Genomic DNA, 19,795 nt, shown 5'->3' on the forward strand with positions numbered 1-19,795 from the left:
TTGTTGACATCCTCGTGGATTCATCTTCTTATTACAGACACATGCATTTCCAAACATTTGGTCAACCTATGTTGTAAATGTATTATCTCTTCGATTTACACACGGCATCTATTGCACGTCTGTCCGTCCTGGGAGAGGGATCCCTCCTCTGTTGCTCTCCCTGAGGTTTCTCCCATGTTCCCTTTACACTGTGGGTTTTCTCTGGAAGTTTTTCCTTGTACGATGTGAGGGTCTAAGGACAGAGGGTCTAAGGACAGAGGGTCTAAGGACAGAGGGTCTAAGGACAGAGGGTCAAAGGACAGAGGGTGTCGTATTGTCATACTGATATTTTGTACAAACTGTGAAGTCCACTGGGACAAATGTAACATTTGTGATATTGGGCTATATAAATAAACATTGATTGATTGAAATCTCAATAATTGTATGAGTGTATGTTTAGGTGTAAACGTTGTGCTTTACAACTTTACAACAACAAATATACAATAATCAGTCCCCAAAATCTAATGTTAAAATTATTAACACGACAAGGGAAATATATAAGTTATATAAGTAATATTTATATATTAGGAAAAATAAATAGATTAGACATTTAAAAAATAAACGAAAATGATCTGAGATTTTTTTTTTCTTTGTACTTTCAGTTGAAGTGGAAATGTCTTGTTTAATAAGTTCAGTCAGCTTCTAGATTGGCTTTTGCTTAATAACTTGGATCAATGAAAAAATAAAACATTTTTAAATAAAAGACAATACAAAATGTATAATTCTTCTTCTTCGTTGGTGCTGAAACGGTTTACTGAGTGCAGCTCCGTCGCTGTGCATGGCTGGATAAATGCCCTTTTCCTCTGACATTACCTCACTTTACAAACATTTGGAGACGTCTTTCCTCTCTCTCTGTGATGCTGTGCGCAAATGCGTGACGGTTTCGTCTGTAAAACGCCCACCATCAGGATGTTAAACCCAAATGTTCGTGGTTAATGTCTCAGTGTTGCAGACGTTCAGCCATGGAGAAGTGTGTGCTGGTTGTAATCTTCCTGCTGGATGTTTTGGTGTGTTTTTGTTCCGGTCAGCACCATTTACGCACACCTGGAGGGCCGTGGAAGCACCGGTTCCAGTGGCAGAATAACGGCCAGGTGTTCAGTTTGCTGAGCACGGGGACTCAGTATCACGCACCTGCGCAGAACAGGGGACGAACGAAGCTTTTCTTGACAACCAGACACAGTTTTAACCGACCTTACCCTCCTGTTGGGCTCAGAAGACCCGCCAGAACCAGACATGGAGAGCTCCAGGACGCAGCCGCAGGTCCCTCTATCCAAAACGAGGTGAGTCAGATGGATGTGTCGGTGCTCGGTGTGGATGCAGGTCAGTATTTACTCGCTTCGGGAAGACCAGGGACGCACAACCAGCCCCAAACGCGCCTCGGGTCCACCAGAGAGGCTCCGGGACATCGTGCGCAACAGGCGGTGTCCAACAGCAGCGCCGCAGCTTTCACCTCCATCCAGGAGTTTTCCGGCAGTGGAGTCCCAAGAGGAGGCCGGAGCACACCTGGAAGTGATCCACACCATACCACAACTCCTCCGGTGAGATCCCCGGACATTACGCACAGGACACGTTCAGAATCACCAGAGGATGCATCGCAAAACTCTGTTGGAGACGCTCAAAGTGCCCAAAGAGCGCACTCGCTGACCAGAAACACTGTGTCCAGTGTCCCCCCCACAGCTCTGCCCGGTAACGCAGTGGAGATTCACCTCCCGAGGCAGAGGCCGGAAACAACCAGGACTCCGAGTGTTGGGGACGCTCGAGATCCGCACAGTATCCATCACAGGAACTCCGTTTTCTATAATGTTTACCCGGCGGACCGCAGGAACAGGATCACTGCGCGCCCTCCACCAGGACCGGGGTATGGCACCAGGTTCTTCCACAACGGTGAGGCGAACAGTTGACTCTTTAACCAAAGTAACACATTTTAGAACAACATCATTCTTGATTTATAAGATATGAAATAAAAAAAAGTTCTGGTTAGGGTTAAGAATTTAAACGCTTACTCGTGTTTAGAAGAGTTTGAAGCCCATACTTTGAAAAAAAGAACCAACAAGCGAGGATGACCCAGGCTCATTTAAAAAAAAAAAAAATTCTAATTCATTTTAATGAGAGTGAGAGTTGGTTTTCTACTAATGACATCATTATTATCTGCAGTATGAAAGCCTCGGAGCCAAATTGAAGTTAATGGCTGTTTAATAGAAGTGAGCCATTAGTGCAGGATTTGGCCAGCAGTGGTGCAGAAGATAATGAAGTTATGAGAGTATTAAGTACCCAAAGTTCTCCATTTAATAAACTGTCAAACTCTGCTGTTAATATTTAAAATTAAATTAGGTACAAAGGTAAATGTCTTGTTTTCCATTGATATTTGTTAAGTAAATAAGAAGTTAAACTTCAAAATGTTTATGAATTGTAACGCTTCCTCCCCTTTTCCAGAAGAATGAATAAGTTTGAAGACCTTACTTTTTGGAAGTATTAATGGAAAGTAAATGCATTTCTTGTTGAGTTAGTTTACATTAATTAAAAATGTTTTCCCTGCAGGCCTCCCAGACCTGGTTCCTGACCCGTACTACATCCAGGCTGCCTCTTACATCCAGAGGGTTCAGATGTACGCACTGCGCTGTGCGGCTGAGGAAAACTGTCTCTCCAGGTACATTCATTTATTTGTTAGAAACCACACCACCTTAAAGAGGCCCTATTCTGCTTGTTGGGGTTTCCTCTTTTCTGTAGTGCAGGGGGTCAAACTCAAATACACAGTGGGCCAAAATAAAAAAATGGGTACTAGTGGAGGGCCGGACTGGTTCAATGTTTATTGCAGAACTTATTGAAATAAACTTATTGCACATATTAAACCTGGAACTAACAAAGCTTAAATGATTGCCTATAAAAACAACATTAAACATTAAATAATCAGTTGCATTCATTTCTTATGGCTCTATCTGCAGCTTAGAGTCATTTCTTATGAGTACATTTTCCCACAGGCCAACAACAGCTTCAACAAAACTATTCCCCTCAAAGAGAAAACCAAACATGCCCTGTTGTCGTGAGAGAAAGTGCAGAAGGAAACATCCATTGAACTCAGGTTGCTGCTCTGTGATGCTAGCTCAGATACTTGGCATCTCATCTTGGGTGCAAGGTCATCAATGTTTGGGCTCAGGCTCTGAGCGGAGGAGACCCTCAGGATGGAGTGAAGGTGTGCGTGCAATATACCGGAGCGCCAGATCTAAGAGGAATTAGAAATGATCCTGCGGGCCGAAATTAAATCCACCAAGGGCCGGATTTGGCCCCCGGGTCTTGAGTTTGACACATGTGCTGTAGTGTGTTCTCGAGGTTTGTGTGCATGTAAATGGTCTGAAAGAGGTGCCGCAGCACAGGCAGTGTGAGAACAATAAAGAGCTTTTTTAACATTAAAGCACGGAGACATGTCCCAGTAGAGACACTACATATGAACCTGAACATCCCTTTGAAGTGTCAGTCAAGTCAAGATCAATTGAATGAGTGAACTAGTGAAGAAAAGGGTACATTAAGTCATTCTTAATTCACTTTTTTAATGATTTTTGACTGACAATTGTTATGCACAAGCTCTCTACTGTGTAATGAAAGGTTTTAAACACAAGCATCAATACTTTTAAATAAAGAAATATGATCTTTTAGTTCCTGTGAGGTTGCCACATTGGGATGTACTTTGGCCTCGCTCCCATCTGGACTCTTTAGCAGAGCGTCTGAGATCCTCTGATCTGAGCGGCTCTTTCCAAATAAAAAGAATCTGTGAAGTGAACGGCAGAGGATTCCTGAGGTGACTCAAAACCTCAGAGTGATGCAGCGTTATGTAAACTCAGGAGACGGAGGTTAATGTGCAGTGTGAGGGTGATGTGCAGTGTGAGGGTGATGTGCAGTGTGAGGGTGATGTGCAGTGTGAGGGTGATGTGCAGTGTGAGGGCGATGTGCAGATGCCAGTGGACACACATACATTCAAATCCATTCATGTTTTCATGCCCAATATCATATCCTGCGCAATATATTTATATCTATATGTGCAACAATTGTATTAGATCTCAGGATGTTTTTTTAAACTACTTCCTTAATTGTTGTTGCACCGCTGCTAATCCTACCTTAAAGATATCCAGTGTTGCAGAGTTGAACATGTACTTAATTTACATTTTGCAGACGCTTGAGGGGGGTCCAAAAACATTCATATTTGCAGAGCGATTCAAGTTGTTCAATTCCTTTTCCGCCTTTATTTCTGTAGTAAGAAAACTGAAACTACAAATGAATTTGTAAAATGAAATTAATTTAAGAAAATGTAACCATTGTTTCTAATTCAAGATTCAAGGCTGTTATTGTCATTGGTACCTACTGTAGCTACAGTCCTTGAAACAAAGCTTTTAAATGAGCTTCCCAAACCCTGAAGATCTCACAAACCTCTTTGTAATCTTGGTTCCTCCTCTCCTCTCCTCAGGTCTGCGTCTCAGCCCAGCGTCAGAGACCTGGACTACAGGGTTCTGCTGCGGTTCCCTCAGCGAGTGAAGAACCAGGGAACCGCAGACTTCCTCCCTGTGAAGCCTCAGCACGAGTGGGAGTGGCACAGCTGCCACCAGTGAGTTCACACCAAACCAGTCTGTGCCTGGACTCTTCCTTGAAACACATTCTACGTATTACTTTGACTTATTGTTGGGAAAATACTGAATGTCCTCTTCCAATCTGAGAGTAACATGATGACAAAGGTATCCCAACTGTAGCTGTGAACATGATTCAGCCTCTATGGAGATAGACATATGACAAGCATGCTCATTTCTGACGTGGAGCAAATCTGAACTAAACATTGAATACTGCTTTCTCTTCCTCCAGCTTGTGACTGTGAGAATTTAGAGATTTTGAGAAAAAGTCAGAATTTTGAGAAAAAGTCAGATTTTTTTGGTTAAAAAGTCAGAATTTTGAGATTTTGCGGAAAAAAGTCAGAATTTTGAGATTTTCAGAGAAAAAAACAACATTTTGAGAAAAAACTCAAGAGAGTATTTTGTACATGACAGGATGTATGATTACTTAGAAGAACCGGTATTCCTCCACCTTGTGACTGGGTAACTCCCTCTCTTGGATATCAGCATGTGAAGGACACTGTTCAGGAACTGATGCTCTGTATGTGATGACTACTTCCATTCTGGAGAGGATCACAAATACATGGATCCAGATATTGAAGCTCAAGCCGGTGACGAGTGATATTTTAACACTTACAGTTAATGATATCCCCCCTGTGTGCAGACATTACCACAGCATGGAGGCATTCAGTAACTACGACCTGCTGGACGTCTCCTCGGGTCAGAAGGTGGCTGAGGGACATAAGGCAAGTTTCTGTCTGGAGGATACTTCCTGTGACCCAGGGGTGAGGCGGCGCTTCGCCTGCACGGCTCACACTCAGGTCAGTCCATCATTTATTTATTCTTCTTAACATCTAGACATTATTTTTATTTATTCATCAGCTAAATCTGGTTCTCCTCAGGGTCTCAGTCCAGGCTGCTACGACACATATCACGCCAACATCGACTGCCAGTGGATCGACATCACCGACGTTCCACCGGGAAACTACATCCTGAGGGTGGGAGAACATCAACCATTTATTATAATATACAGAGGTGGGAAGTAGTGGAGTACAAATACTAGGTTAGTGTACTTAAGTACATGTTTCTGGTACCAGTACTTTACTCCACTACTTATTTTTCTGAAAACTTTCTACTTCTTACATTTTGAACCCAAATACCTGTACTTTCTACTTCTTACATGTTGAACACAAATACCTGTACTTTCTACTTCTTACATGTTGAACTCAAATACCTGTACTTTCTACTTCTCTCATGTTGAACACAAATACCTGTACTTTCTACTTCTTACATGTTGAACACAAATACCTGTACTTTCTACTTCTTACATGTTGAACTCAAATACCTGTACTTTCTACTTCTTACATGTTGAACACAAATACTTGTACTTTCTACTTCCTACATGTTGAACTCAAATACCTGTACTTTCTACTTCTTACATGTTGAACTCAAATACCTGTACTTTCTACTTCTTACATTTTGAACACAAATACCTGTACTTTCTACTTCTTACATGTTGAACTCAAATACCTGTACTTTCTACTTCTTACATGTTGAACACAAATACCTGTACTTTCTACTTCTTACATGTTGAACTCAAATACCTGTACTTTCTACTTCTTACATATTGAACACAAATACCTGTACTTTCTACTTCTTACATGTTGAACTCAAATACCTGTACTTTCTACTTCTTACATGTTGAACACAAATACCTGTACTTTCTACTTCTCACATGTTGAACCCAAATACCTGTACTTTCTACTTCTTACATGTTGAACTCAAATACCTGTACTTTCTACTTCTTACATGTTGAACACAAATACCTGTACTTTCTACTTCTTACATTTTGAACACAAATACCTGTACTTTCTACTTCTTAGATGTTGAACTCAAATACCTGTACTTTCTACTTCTTACATTTTGAACACAAATACCTGTACTTTCTACTTCTTACATGTTGAACTCAAATACCTGTACTTTTTACTTCTTACATGTTGAACTCAAATACCTGTACTTTCTACTTCTTACATGTTGAACTCAAATACCTGTACTTTCTACTTCTTACATTTTGAACACAAATACCTGTACTTTCTACTTCTTACATGTTGAACTCAAATACCTGTACTTTCTACTTCTTACATGTTGAACACAAATACCTGTACTTTCTACTTCTTACATGTTGAACACAAATACCTGTACTTTTTACTTCTTACATTTTGAACACAAATACCTGTACTTTCTACTTCTTACATGTTGAACTCAAATACCTGTACTTTCTACTTCTTACATTTTGAACACAAATACCTGTACTTTCTACTTCTTACATGTTGAACTCAAATACCTGTACTTTTTACTTCTTACATGTTGAACTCAAATACCTGTACTTTCTACTTCTTACATGTTGAACTCAAATACCTGTACTTTCTACTTCTTACATGTTGAACTCAAATACCTGTACTTTCTACTTCTTACATGTTGAACTCAAATACCTGTACTTTCTACTTCTTACATGTTGAACTCAAATACCTGTACTTTCTACTTCTTACATGTTGAACCCAAATACCTGTACTTTCTACTTCTTACATGTTGAACACAAATACCTGTACTTTTTACTTCTTACATGTTGAACCCAAATACCTGTACTTTCTACTTCTTACATGTTGAACACAAATACCTGTACTTTTTACTTCTTACATGTTGAACCCAAATACCTGTACTTTCTACTTCTTACATGTTGAACACAAATACCTGTACTTTCTACTTCTTACATGTTGAACTCAAATACCTGTACTTTCTACTTCTTACATGTTGAACTCAAATACCTGTACTTTCTACTTCTTACATTTTGAACACAAATACCTGTACTTTCTACTTCTTACATGTTGAACTCAAATACCTGTACTTTCTACTTCTTACATGTTGAACTCAAATACCTGTACTTTCTACTTCTTACATGTTGAACTCAAATACCTGTACTTTCTACTTCTTACATGTTGAACTCAAATACCTGTACTTTCTACTTCTTACATGTTGAACTCAAATACCTGTACTTTCTACTTCTTACATGTTGAACCCAAATACCTGTACTTTCTACTTCTTACATGTTGAACACAAATACCTGTACTTTTTACTTCTTACATGTTGAACCCAAATACCTGTACTTTCTACTTCTTACATGTTGAACCCAAATACCTGTACTTTCTACTTCTTACATGTTGAACACAAATACCTGTACTTTTTACTTCTTACATGTTGAACCCAAATACCTGTACTTTCTACTTCTTACATGTTGAACACAAATACCTGTACTTTCTACTTCTTACATGTTGAACACAAATACCTGTACTTTCTACTTCTTACATGTTGAACTCAAATACCTGTACTTTCTACTTCTTACATGTTGAACACAAATACCTGTACTTTTTACTTCTTACATGTTGAGCACAAATACCTGTACTTTCTACTTCTTACATGTTGAACACAAATACCTGTACTTTCTACTTCTTACATGTTGAACTCAAATACCTGTACTTTCTACTTCTTACATGTTGAACACAAATACCTGTACTTTCTACTTCTTACATGTTGAACACAAATACCTGTACTTTCTACTTCTTACATGTTGAACACAAATACCTGTACTTTCTACTTCTCACATGTTGAACACAAATACCTGTACTTTCTACTTCTCACATGTTGAACACAAATACCTGTACTTTCTACTTTTCACATGTTGAACACAAATACCTGTACTTTCTACTTCTTACATGTTGAACCCAAATACCTGTACTTTCTACTTCTTACATGTTGAACTCAAATACCTGTACTTTCTACTTCTCACATGTTGAACACAAATACCTGTACTTTCTACTTCTTACATGTTGAACACAAATACCTGTACTTTCTACTTCTTACATGTTGAACACAAATACCTGTACTTTCTACTTTTCACATGTTGAACACAAATACCTGTACTTTCTACTTCTTACATGTTGAACCCAAATACCTGTACTTTCTACTTCTTACATGTTGAACACAAATACCTGTACTTTCTACTTCTTACATGTTGAACTCAAATACCTGTACTTTCTACTTCTTACATGTTGAACACAAATACCTGTACTTTCTACTTCTTACATGTTGAACTCAAATACCTGTACTTTCTACTTCTTACATGTTGAACACAAATACCTGTACTTTCTACTTCTTACATGTTGAACTCAAATACCTGTACTTTCTACTTCTTACATGTTAAACACAAATACCTGTACTTTCTACTTCTTACATGTTGAACTCAAATACCTGTACTTTCTACTTCTTACATGTTGAACTCAAATACCTGTACTTTCTACTTCTCTCATTTTCCAAACAGCTGGTTCCTTTAGTCTGAATGTGTGTTTGGTGCGTGATCATTATTCTTTAGAGTCATTGCGTGCCTATTGATTTGAACACGATCCGTGTATCCATCATTTCCTGGTCTTCTCTAAAGAAGAGGGACCAATGGAAACGTTGTCATGTTGCCGTTGTTCAGCATGGAAACATTCATTAGCTAACAATGACATTATTGTTCTATTAATATAAAGGGAGGTCAGGTACTCTTTAAAGCAGCTGCTAGTTATGGGTACTTTTTACTGAAGTACATTTCAAAGCCTCTTTACTTTGACTTGAGTAAAGAAGTTTAGTCAGTACTTCTACTTTTACCAGAGTATTTTTAAACACGAGTATCTGTACTTCTACTTGAGTAAAGGATGTGTTTACTTTTGCCGTCTCTGATAATATATATATATATATATATATATATATCATTACAATCATCATGAATTATTAACTTCACAGCATGTTTTCATATCACTGCAATCAAAGGAAATATTTAGCTGCCTCTCAGGCAGACATGTGAAGTCATTTCGTCTCAAGTAATTCTTCCTTATCAAGTCTGGTAAAAAGTCAAATTGAGTTCTTTCACACACGCAAACATGTTGTTCAAGTCCTTTGTGTGCATGCAGAAGTGCTGGATAATATTTGCTTCATGTCGGGAAACATCTTTGCATCACATTGTCACGGTGTGTGAAGCAGGTAGGACCCAAATGCAGATTAAAGTGAGAATTCCTTTATTTCAAGGCTAGGTGCTAAACAAAGACAAAACAAAACACTCCACGGTGAACTCAGTCACAAACAAAAGAAGCACCAACACTGAACACAGGAAGAGACAAGACTAAATACAGGGAGGGGTAATCACAAGACGAGAAACAGCCGGGCAGGGGAGGAGAACCACAAGGGCCACAGGTGAACACAATCAGACAATTAGACACACCAGGGAAACTAACGACGGGCGGAAAAACACAGAGAGAGGGACCAGACAATATACACGGAGGAAAACATGACAGAGAGAACAGCAAAAACACCCAAACCTAGACATAGAAATGTGACATGACATGAGAATCGTGACACACATCAAGTGTCACCTTAGTGAATCTTTAGTTGAAAGAAAGACGGTCACTTTCCTGGATTTTAAAATGTGTGACATTTCACAAAAATTTAATTTGACTTGATGAGAAAATAAGGAATATATTTTCCACTGGAAGTAAATGTTTGTTCCCACTGTCGCTGCCATATAAGGGAAGTGCGTGGGAGGTAAATGTTAATGTTGCGCATGTTTGGCTGTGCCCTCAAGGGAAGTCAAACCCCAAATCAGGTCACCTTTCTCAGCTCTGAAGAGCTCCTGGGAAAACGTTGTTGCCTCAAAAAGTCAAAGCTCTTGTCGTATGTTTTCCTAAGGCGGCAGAGAGAGTTGCAAACGTGTTAAAAAACACTTCCAGTAGGAGAAACTCGCTGCAGTTTAAAAAAACTAGTGCACAAATGTACCAAAACATTTGCAGACATCTCCACCAAACTGGAGCAAACATGTCTTCGCTAACATTACGTGTGTGCGTCACTTTTTAGTGTCCCCCTATTCCTCAAGTTGGTGAAGATGTTCCTTCATGTTTCTTGGCACAATTCTGCTTATATAATAACGCAGTTTCCGAAATTGCAGCACATTTCTCCAGATTGAAATGTTTTGGACCGTTTGCACCTGTCGGCCACCGTAGTTATCCCCATGTTTAATTAAGCATTCGATAGGAGGTGGATGTATTTAAATCTTTCATCTCTGCAAAGTCATTTCAGCCATTTCTCAATTCAAGGCAACTCAAAAGTCTTCATCAATCAATTAGTGAAGAAAAGGGTCAATTAAGTCTTAATTCACTTTTTGTGATTTTTTTACTGATTTATTTTTATGCCGATGTAAAAAACATCTGTGAAGTGAGCGGCAGAGGATTCCTAAGTCATTTCAGCCATTTCTCAATTCAAGGCAACTCAAAAGTCTTTAACTTCAAAGTCAAAGTCGTGTTTTGAGTCATTTCTCTTTTGTCAAGTACATTTTCCGAGTCGTTAAACAGTGACTCGAGTCGACTTGTTCCTCAGTGATCAGACTCCCCCCTCTCTCTCTCTCTCCCCCCTCTCTCTCTCAGGTGACGGTGAACCCCTCTCAGGCGGTGCAGGAATCTGACTTCTCCAACAACGAGGTCCTCTGTGACATCCGATACACAGGAGGCTACGTTCAGGCCAGGAACTGCAGGATCACCGTGTGAGTCTCGGATTCCAATCAATCAATCAATCACTCAATCAATCAATCAATCAATCGATTAAATAGGAAGAGATTAATAGGAAGAGCTTATCCCTGATTCATATTCTCTGTCCCACAGAAGCTGACCTGACTGAAGACTACAACTGAATAATTAATACCGTTATTGTTGCTTTTAATGTGCAGTTATTTGTTGTTTACCTTCAAAACGTTTTTTGTATTTATGTCTTTATCTTATATTGTAGAGTCGGCTAGATTTTAACTTATGTTATTTGTAAGAAATGTGTGTTTTTTATAGCAATGAAAGACTGTTGTTTGTGTGCAGACAACTTGAGGAAAGCTGAGTGAATACTCTCAGCCGCAATGTGCGACTGGATCGGTTGTTTTAAAATAAACTTTTCTACCCTGACATTAACGAGCATTTTGTATTTTGGACAAGAAAGATCTTCTCTGTAATGGAGTGTAGGAATAATCTTTCATTACTTTATTTTGTATTTGTGTTAGACCAAACACTGTTCAATGTTTATTTATATAGAGAGGCGAAGTCCCTCCCTTTCCGGGGAGCTCCATGGGACCTTATTTCAGAACAAGTATGTATTGAAGTCAATGGGGAGAGAAAGATTATCTTTCGATCCCGTTTGAATTGTGCCACGAATTACACATATGATGTTTGTCAATTTAAAAGATAATTTTGCAAGTCAAAAAAATTAAAAAGTGTCGTAAAACTGTGAAGTAACACTTTGTTGGTGTGAAACCGCTCGATGAACTACATCTCCCGCCTCGCACCCAGACGGCCGTCACTTTGAAACATTTCACTTCTTTCTTTCAGAATGAGGCGGAAAGTATTAAAAGAGGTGAAAATCACTCCAAGTCTGGGCACGTTGAGAGCTGTGCATACACACAAGGGGAGTTAGTCGGTTCCTAAGAGCCAGCATGCGGGACCGGGACTCTGGGATTTGTAGTCTTTCTAGTTGCGTATTTTTCATAGTCTTATATTTCAACAGTTTTACGACAAACTGACTTTTTTGACATGGAAATTATTTTTTAAATGGACAAACATCATATGTGTAATTCGTGGCACAATTCAAACGGGATCGAAATATAGTCTTTCTCTCTCCATTGACTTCAATACATACTTTTTCAGAAATAAGGTCCGATGGGTCGGAAGTAGATGGGCGGGACTTCGCCTCTCTATAGCCCAATATCACAAATGTTTGTCTCAGTGGACTTCACAGATTGTACAGAATATCAGTTTGACAATACGACACCCTCTGTCCTTAGTCCCTCTGTCCTTAGACCCTCTGTCCTTAGACCCTCACATCGTACAAGGAAACACTTCCAGAGAAAACCCCACAGTTTAAAGGGAACATGGGAGAAACCTCAGGGAGAGCAACAGAGGAGGGATCCCTCTCCCAGGACGGACAGACGTGCAATAGATGCCGTGTGTAAATTGAAGAGATAATACATTTTACAGCATATAGACCGAATGTTTGGAAATGCATGTGTCTGTAATAAGAAGATGAATCCACGAGGATGTCAGCAATCCTGTGGAAGCCATCAGGGATTAAAAGACACAACCTATTTACAAACTTCTTTTAAATCTTGCATATCTAAAGCATGTTAAAAAGGGACTCAAATAATCTTTTCACGTAAAAGAAACAATTGAATTTGTAGATGATCTCTGATTGGTTTGACTCTCCCATATAGTTATCCAACAAATACCCATAATGTGCTTTTTAGTTATTTAAAAGACAATAATATCTCACTAAACCACAGGTTGCAAATACATTTGAAGCTAGAAGCAATAGTTTGTTAAACCCTGATAAAAATTTGCCTTATTAAACCAAGAAGCATGCACTTTGAAGCATGCTTTATTTAGCGGTTTAACTCACACACAGATGTATAATTTGTTATTTTATTCTTTAGTGAAAGGATACTTGGTTGTTTAAAAGGTGCTCTGAATTTCAATTCTATTTGATAATGAAGTGTATTTAGGGTTAAACGGAGGTACCATTGAAGACTGAACCCTTATTCATAGAAGAATATAAATAGTCAGTGCTGATGGGATAATTTAAACAAATATTTAACAACATGAAGTCATTCCTCCGACCGTTTATCATTAACACGAGCTGAGGACCATTGGTGTTGGATTTCTGACATGCTTTAGGAATAACACACCTCAGAGAAATACCTGACATGAGTCCACTTTTAAAACAGGAGAACACGCGGCTTCTCACCTCAGTTGTGTTGTTGAGTGTTTGTCATGTCGTGTTACCGATGAGGGATTGAGGAAACATTTATTAACTCCTTGTTCCAGAGCTCTGTTTGCACGTTGTCACCAAATGTATTATTATACTCTGTCTGAAGGAGATGTGGAAATTATTAAAGACTCACGTAAATCATGTCTTTGGATCGTTGTTTGTCAGCAGTGCTATTTGCAATCCAGCGCACACACACACACACACACACACACACACACACACACACACACACACACACACACACACACACACACACACACACACACACACACATACCATGTATACATCACTTCAGGGGACATTATATTGACTTACATGCATTTCCTGGAGACTTATCCTAACCTTAACCATAACCAACACATGCCTAACCCTAACCCTTACCCTTAACCTTACCCTTACCCTTAACCTTACCCTAACCCTAACCTAACCCTTACCCTTAACCTTACCCTAACCCTAACCCTTACCCTTAACCTAACCCTTACCCTTAACCTAACCCTTAACCTAACCAAGTCTTCACCCTAAAATTGATTCCCCTCATGGGGACCTCCATTGTGTCCCCATAAGGGAGGCGAGTCCCCACATGTGACTGTGTAAACAGATTTAGGTCCCCAAAAGTATAGTAATGCTAGGCCACACACACACACACACACACACACACACACACACACACACACACACACACACACACACACACACACACACACACACACACACACACACACACACACACACACACACACACACACTGTATTCAACAACGCTAATGATTCTCCGTGCCATATTAAGCTTTATTCATTTAAAAAAGATGCAGTTTTGGTTTCCTGACCAGACCTGGCGCCAGAACAAATCTACAGAGAGGGCATATGATTTTCATGGGAGGGCACACAGAACCATAGCCGTGGCACAATATAGATCGTATCAAACAGCATGGCCAACAGCATTGCGTAAAGACGCAAACCTATCGCAAATAAATACACAAATACACAAATAAAGGGCAACATAGAAACCACGTTTGAAACATTGTGGGCGTGGCGGCACACACACTGGTAACTCATGAGCAAGGCACACATTTGTATATAAAAACATAACAGCAGCAGCTTAGCTTGGGCCTTAAACTTGGGCAACCGTTGACCGGAGCAGCAAACATAATACAGAGCGACACCACATTATGCAGTGCGTACTAGCGTAACTCAGGTCAAGCTAAAACATTAAGGCGTGCTGCTGCAACGGCAGGTGCAGGGTCGCCAGCAGCGCCATCGGCTGCAGTTCTTTCATCGCGATTTATTTGTAATAAATCCTTAGACCTACTCGTGGCACAATTCAAACAGGATCGAAAGATAATCTTTCTCTCTCCATTGACTTCAATACATCATTAAGGTCCCGTGGAGCTCCCCCGGAAGGGGAGGGACTTCGCCAGTGACGCTGTGATTGGTCTAAATGTGGACGAATCATAAATCACAAAAGACACATGAATTTATTTGACGTAGCCGACGATTTTTTTTGTATTACTATCTGACATCACATACATCGTAGCATTAAAGTTCACAGTTTATTTATAATACAATTATTTATTATTTGTTATTTTTATAAATACAAACAAACAGTTTATTGGGGGGATGGCAGGAATGTGAAATGGGCAGGCCTGGCCCTCTCTGGCCCTCCCACGGTGCCGGGTCTGCTCCAGACGTCTCGTCATCCCACTTCCTCTTGGTCTTGCAAACAAACCCATTTTGAGCTTTTCCTTTCTTACAAAAACTTGCAAACAATGTGCAAATATCTTTAGACTGCGACAAAGAACCACATGTTTTTTATCTGTAATCTTTTAATGATATATCTAGACATAATAAACTGTATATATTCTATTTGTTTGCTTTAGACTAACAACAATGTGGGCATCAATAGAAGCCTTTTTCCGGCTGAAGGCGACAAATCTCAGAAACTTTCGTGCAAAGTCTCGATGGAAGTTGATATTTTCTGGATGTTTATAAAATAATTATGTGGGCAGGTGTGGGCTGAGGTCATTCAGAGTGTTTTCTGCAGCATCTGTTTCTGAACCACTTCCACAGTCTGTCTTAACATCAGGGCCACCCAACTCCTCTGCTCCCTCTGTAATGAAAAATAAGTAATCACACTACGTAAAGGCACACCTTTCTCTGAATTCAAACTACATCGTTTTGTGTGTCTTTTTGCAGTCTGTGTCTCACTTTTAGGATTCCTGAATTATTCATTGTGTTTACCAGAAGCCAATTTATCTGCAGAGGTCTCTTCCTCTCCAAAATGAATATACTAAGTGATAAAATCGAGTGTTGACATCTAAAATCATCTCCACTTTTTACATGTCAAAAGTACAGGATTGAGTCACTGTACTTGGTGATCTTCTGCGATGTGCGTGGTTGCAAAACATGACAAAGTATCAACAAGAACAAAATCTCAGTGCATGTACAGGCTGCAGATTTCCTCATCACCCTGAGCTTAAAACCTGTTTAATACCCTCAGATCTCCCCAAACGTGGCCCCTCTGTGCCGCCTCTCCATCTTTGGACAGAGAGCGGCAGAGCTGTGTGTGTGTGTGTGTGTGTGTGTGTGTGTGTGTGTGTGTGTGTGTGTGTGTGTGTGTGTGTGTGTGTGTGTGTGTGTGTGTGTGTGTGTGTGTGTGTGTGTGTGTGTGTGCTCAGGGCAGGCTGACGGACAGTGAGTCTGCGGGGCGTGAAGCTGGAGATCTCGAGGAGGAGAGAAATTCCACAGATCTGCAGACTGACTGCAAACTGCCGACCTCAGCAACCTCTTCCTCACGCCCGAGGTGTGTGTGAGGGGCATGTGTGTGTGAGGGGCATGTGTGTGTGAGGGAGGTGTGTGCAGAGGTGGGAAGCAGTACAAATACTTTGTTACTGTACTTCAGTATATTGTTCTGGTATCCGTACTTTACTCCACTACTTTTTTTCTGGCAACTTTTTACTTTTACTTCTTATATTTTTAACACAAATACCTGAACTTTCTACCTCTTACATTTTCAAAACAGGTTTGTTACTTTAGTTTTAATCTGCGTTTCATTACATCTATTAGAGCACTTTTCCAAATGATCAAAGCGTTTTACATTACATATTACACATATCAGACATGTACTAGGGTGAAGTGTCTTGCCCAAGGACACAAAGTTATGGGTACTTTTTACTTAAGTGCATTTCGAAGTCCATACTTCTTTACTTTTACTCGAGTGAAGAAGTTTAGTCAGTACTTCTACTTTTACCAGAGTATTTTTAAACACGAGTATCTGTACTTCTACTTGAGTAAAGGATGTGTGTACTTTTGCCATCTCTGGTTGTGTGTGGGGGAGGTGTGTGTGAGGGAGGGGTGTGTGAGGGACAGGTGTGTGTATGAGGGACAGGTGTGTGTGTGAGGGAGATGTGTGTGAGGGAGGTGTGTGTGAGGGAGGTGTGTGTGAGGGACAGGTGTGTGTATGAGGGACAGGTGTGTGTGTGAGGGAGATGTGTGTGAGGGAGGTGTGTGTGAGGGAGGTGTGTGTGTGTGAGGGAGGTGTGTGTGAGGCTGTCTGACTGTCTGAGACTCCGGTCAACACGAGTCAGAGCCAAGAGGCGAGACCACAGCGACACACTCTGCAGAAACTGACAATACAAGCCTGACCCCAGAGACCTCCATGGTTCTGATGAGCAGGGTGGACAATGTTGGATTTAAGTTGTTCATGCTCTCTACATGGATTAATAACTGAATGAACCTAGCAGTCAAAAGCACAGGGGCCCAAAGTATCAGGAACCCTTGGCTGTTAACTACAAAATGACTACAAAGAGGACACGTACCAACAAGGAAGAGACTCAAAATGACTACGGAAAGACGTACAATTTGGTAAAATATGGCTTAAAAGTGACTTAAAATTATGAAAAAGTGACAAATCACCTATTAAGACACGCAGAAGGAATACCAAAAGACACACAATTATTACAATGAGACTAACATTTACTACAACCAGACTTTAATGAGATGAAAAATCAATCAGAAAGAGACAATGTGAGGACAAAAAGACCCCAAATTAATAAAAAAGAGACTTAAATTGACTACAAAAAGACATACAATGACCACAAGACACAAAACAAGTGAAAAAGGATTAAAAGAATGAGACTTCGTACTGTCAGTTAGCTGAGTTTCTTCCCGTTAATCTGGTATGACACATTAATAGGTTTTTAAATATTAAGAAGCCCTGAGACACAGTTTCGTTTAACAGGTTAAATAACTATGTCTTATTTCTCTCATAGTCCACTCGTGTCCCTACAGTGTGTCATCGTGCCTCATTGGTCAAATAACCAGACGTCATCTCCGCACAAATGTTGTGTTTCTCCGTCCGAATACACGGTCGCTATATTGACCTTTGTGGAGATGTATTTGTTTACAGCACAGAGTGGAAGCTGTTTGTGTTCACAGTGTCTGAACATCCTGAAAAAAGGAAGGGATGTTTACCTGGGCAGCACAAACCGTCTCTCCATCACACATTCAACGGAGACATCTGACTTATTTTACTTTTCCTCCCGGAGATGATGTGTAAATATCAAAACACACTGAATGCACACAGCTATTAATCCTGGTATTGTGTTGCTTTTGGTCTGGGAGGAGGAGGAGGAGGAGGAGGAGGAGGAGGAGGAGGAGGAGGAGGAGGAGGAGGAGGAGGAGGAGGAGGAGGAGGAGGAGGAGGAGGAGGAGGAGGAGGAGGAGGAGGAGGAGGAGAAGCTGACAGAAGGCGAGAAGCTTTAATCTCGACTCTGACAGGAAGCATTAAAGTGTGCCGAGACGTCGAGGAGGAGGAGGAGGAGGAGGAGGAGGAGGAGGAGGAGGAGGAGGAGGAGGAGGAGGAGGAGGAGGAGGAGGAGGAGGAGGAGCTGACAGGTCGTTCAGTTATTTCTGGGTCTGTGTTTTCCAGAAAATGCTCGTATTGTTCTGTGAGTTTTGCACATGAGTGTCAGCCAACGCTTAGGTGTCTCCTGTCGTAACAAAACATCTGTTCATCTGTCAGGAGGAGACACACACACACACACACACACACACACACACACACACACACTGAAACACACACACGTACGCAAACATGTAGCAGTAGACATGAGCCTGTTTTTGTCTCCTGTAAGACAAGCTGTGAAAAAGAGAGGAATGTACATGAACAGCATTTGTTCCTGGGGGAGTTTTGTGGACATTTTGTCACAGGATGTCGATAAACAATTGACTGTGTTTTGTGCAGCAGAGTATTCACAAAGCACCCGTATTCAGAATAACTCATTGTTTCAGACTTATTTCAGAGCAACTACTTAGATCAGAGGAAACAAAGCATGCAGCGTTTGTCTTTTATCTTAAAGGTCACCTATCATGGTCTCAGATATAATATATAAATGTCTATAAGTGTTTTGCTCAAAATACCAAACAGATCACCCATTCTAGCCATGCCTCATATCCCTCTGTTTCACTTCCTGTTTCAAAGTGCTGATTTGGGTAGAAAGCTTCTTCACACACATGCTCTCCAGTACAGGTTAGCTCTGAGTGTTAGCGATGCTAATGTAAACACAGACCATATTACGTCCAAAACAGTCGGGCATTGTTTCTGATAGCAACGTTTCTGATTGGGCCGTGGGTCCACATTTCAGATATTACGTCATATCGGACGCAAATCTGGATCAGCTCCGTTGTTCCCCGTTTTTAGAGATTTGGGTACGGAGGAAAAGAGAGAGGGTTTTATTTCCTGATGCTACGTGAGTTCCCAGACACACCGGGGACACATATTGATGTATACAAGACATCAAAAAGTGCATTTTGCATGATAGGAGACCTTTAAGTTTTAGTTTAATGCATCAATAATTATAATCAAGAAAACATATCATATATATTATTCTGAAATGGACCAATCTGCACAATGACTACTTTTACTTTTGGTACTTTAAGTATATGTTGGTGCTAATACTTTTGTACTTTTACTTGAGTAACATTTTCAATACTTCTAACAGAGTATTCCTACACTCTGGTACTTCTACTTTTACTTAAGTACAAGATCTGACTGAGTACTTCTACTTTTACTCAAGTACAAGATCTGAGTACTTCTACTTTTACTCAAGTACAAGATCTGAGTACTTCTACTATTACTCAAGTACAAGATCTGAGTACTTCTACTTTTACTCAAGTACAAGATCTGAGTACTTCTACTTTTACTCAAGTACAAGATCTGAGTACTTCTACTATTACTCAAGTACAAGATCTGCTTACTTCTACTTTTACTCAAGTACAAGATCT

The 19,795-nt window shown here is 40.2% G+C and overlaps 1 protein-coding gene across 1 annotated transcript; it reads left to right on the top strand.

Annotated features, from left to right (window-relative positions):
• Positions 1-997: 997 nt before the first annotated feature.
• loxl5a (lysyl oxidase-like 5a) lies at positions 998-11,616 on the top strand. Its single transcript, XM_034199048.1, has 7 exons — positions 998-1,923; positions 2,578-2,686; positions 4,496-4,633; positions 5,296-5,452; positions 5,534-5,629; positions 11,141-11,256; positions 11,375-11,616. The coding sequence occupies exons 1-7, from the start codon at positions 1,002-1,004 to the stop codon at positions 11,379-11,381; spliced, it is 1,545 nt and encodes a 514-aa protein (XP_034054939.1). The 5' UTR covers positions 998-1,001; the 3' UTR covers positions 11,382-11,616.
• Positions 11,617-19,795: the final 8,179 nt, after the last annotated feature.

Source organism: Gymnodraco acuticeps, unplaced genomic scaffold (genome assembly GCF_902827175.1).
Source record: "Gymnodraco acuticeps unplaced genomic scaffold, fGymAcu1.1, whole genome shotgun sequence".
Lineage (NCBI taxonomy): Eukaryota > Metazoa > Chordata > Actinopteri > Perciformes > Bathydraconidae > Gymnodraco > Gymnodraco acuticeps.

Coding starts and splice junctions, on each gene's coding strand:
- loxl5a (XM_034199048.1), top strand. CDS start 1,002: ATGGAGAAGTGTGTGCTGGTTGTAATCTTCCTGCTGGATGTTTTGGTG. Junction 1,924..2,577: donor CACCAGGTTCTTCCACAACG/GTGAGGCGAACA, acceptor TTTTCCCTGCAG/GCCTCCCAGACCTGGTTCCT. Junction 5,453..5,533: donor CCTGCACGGCTCACACTCAG/GTCAGTCCATCA, acceptor GGTTCTCCTCAG/GGTCTCAGTCCAGGCTGCTA.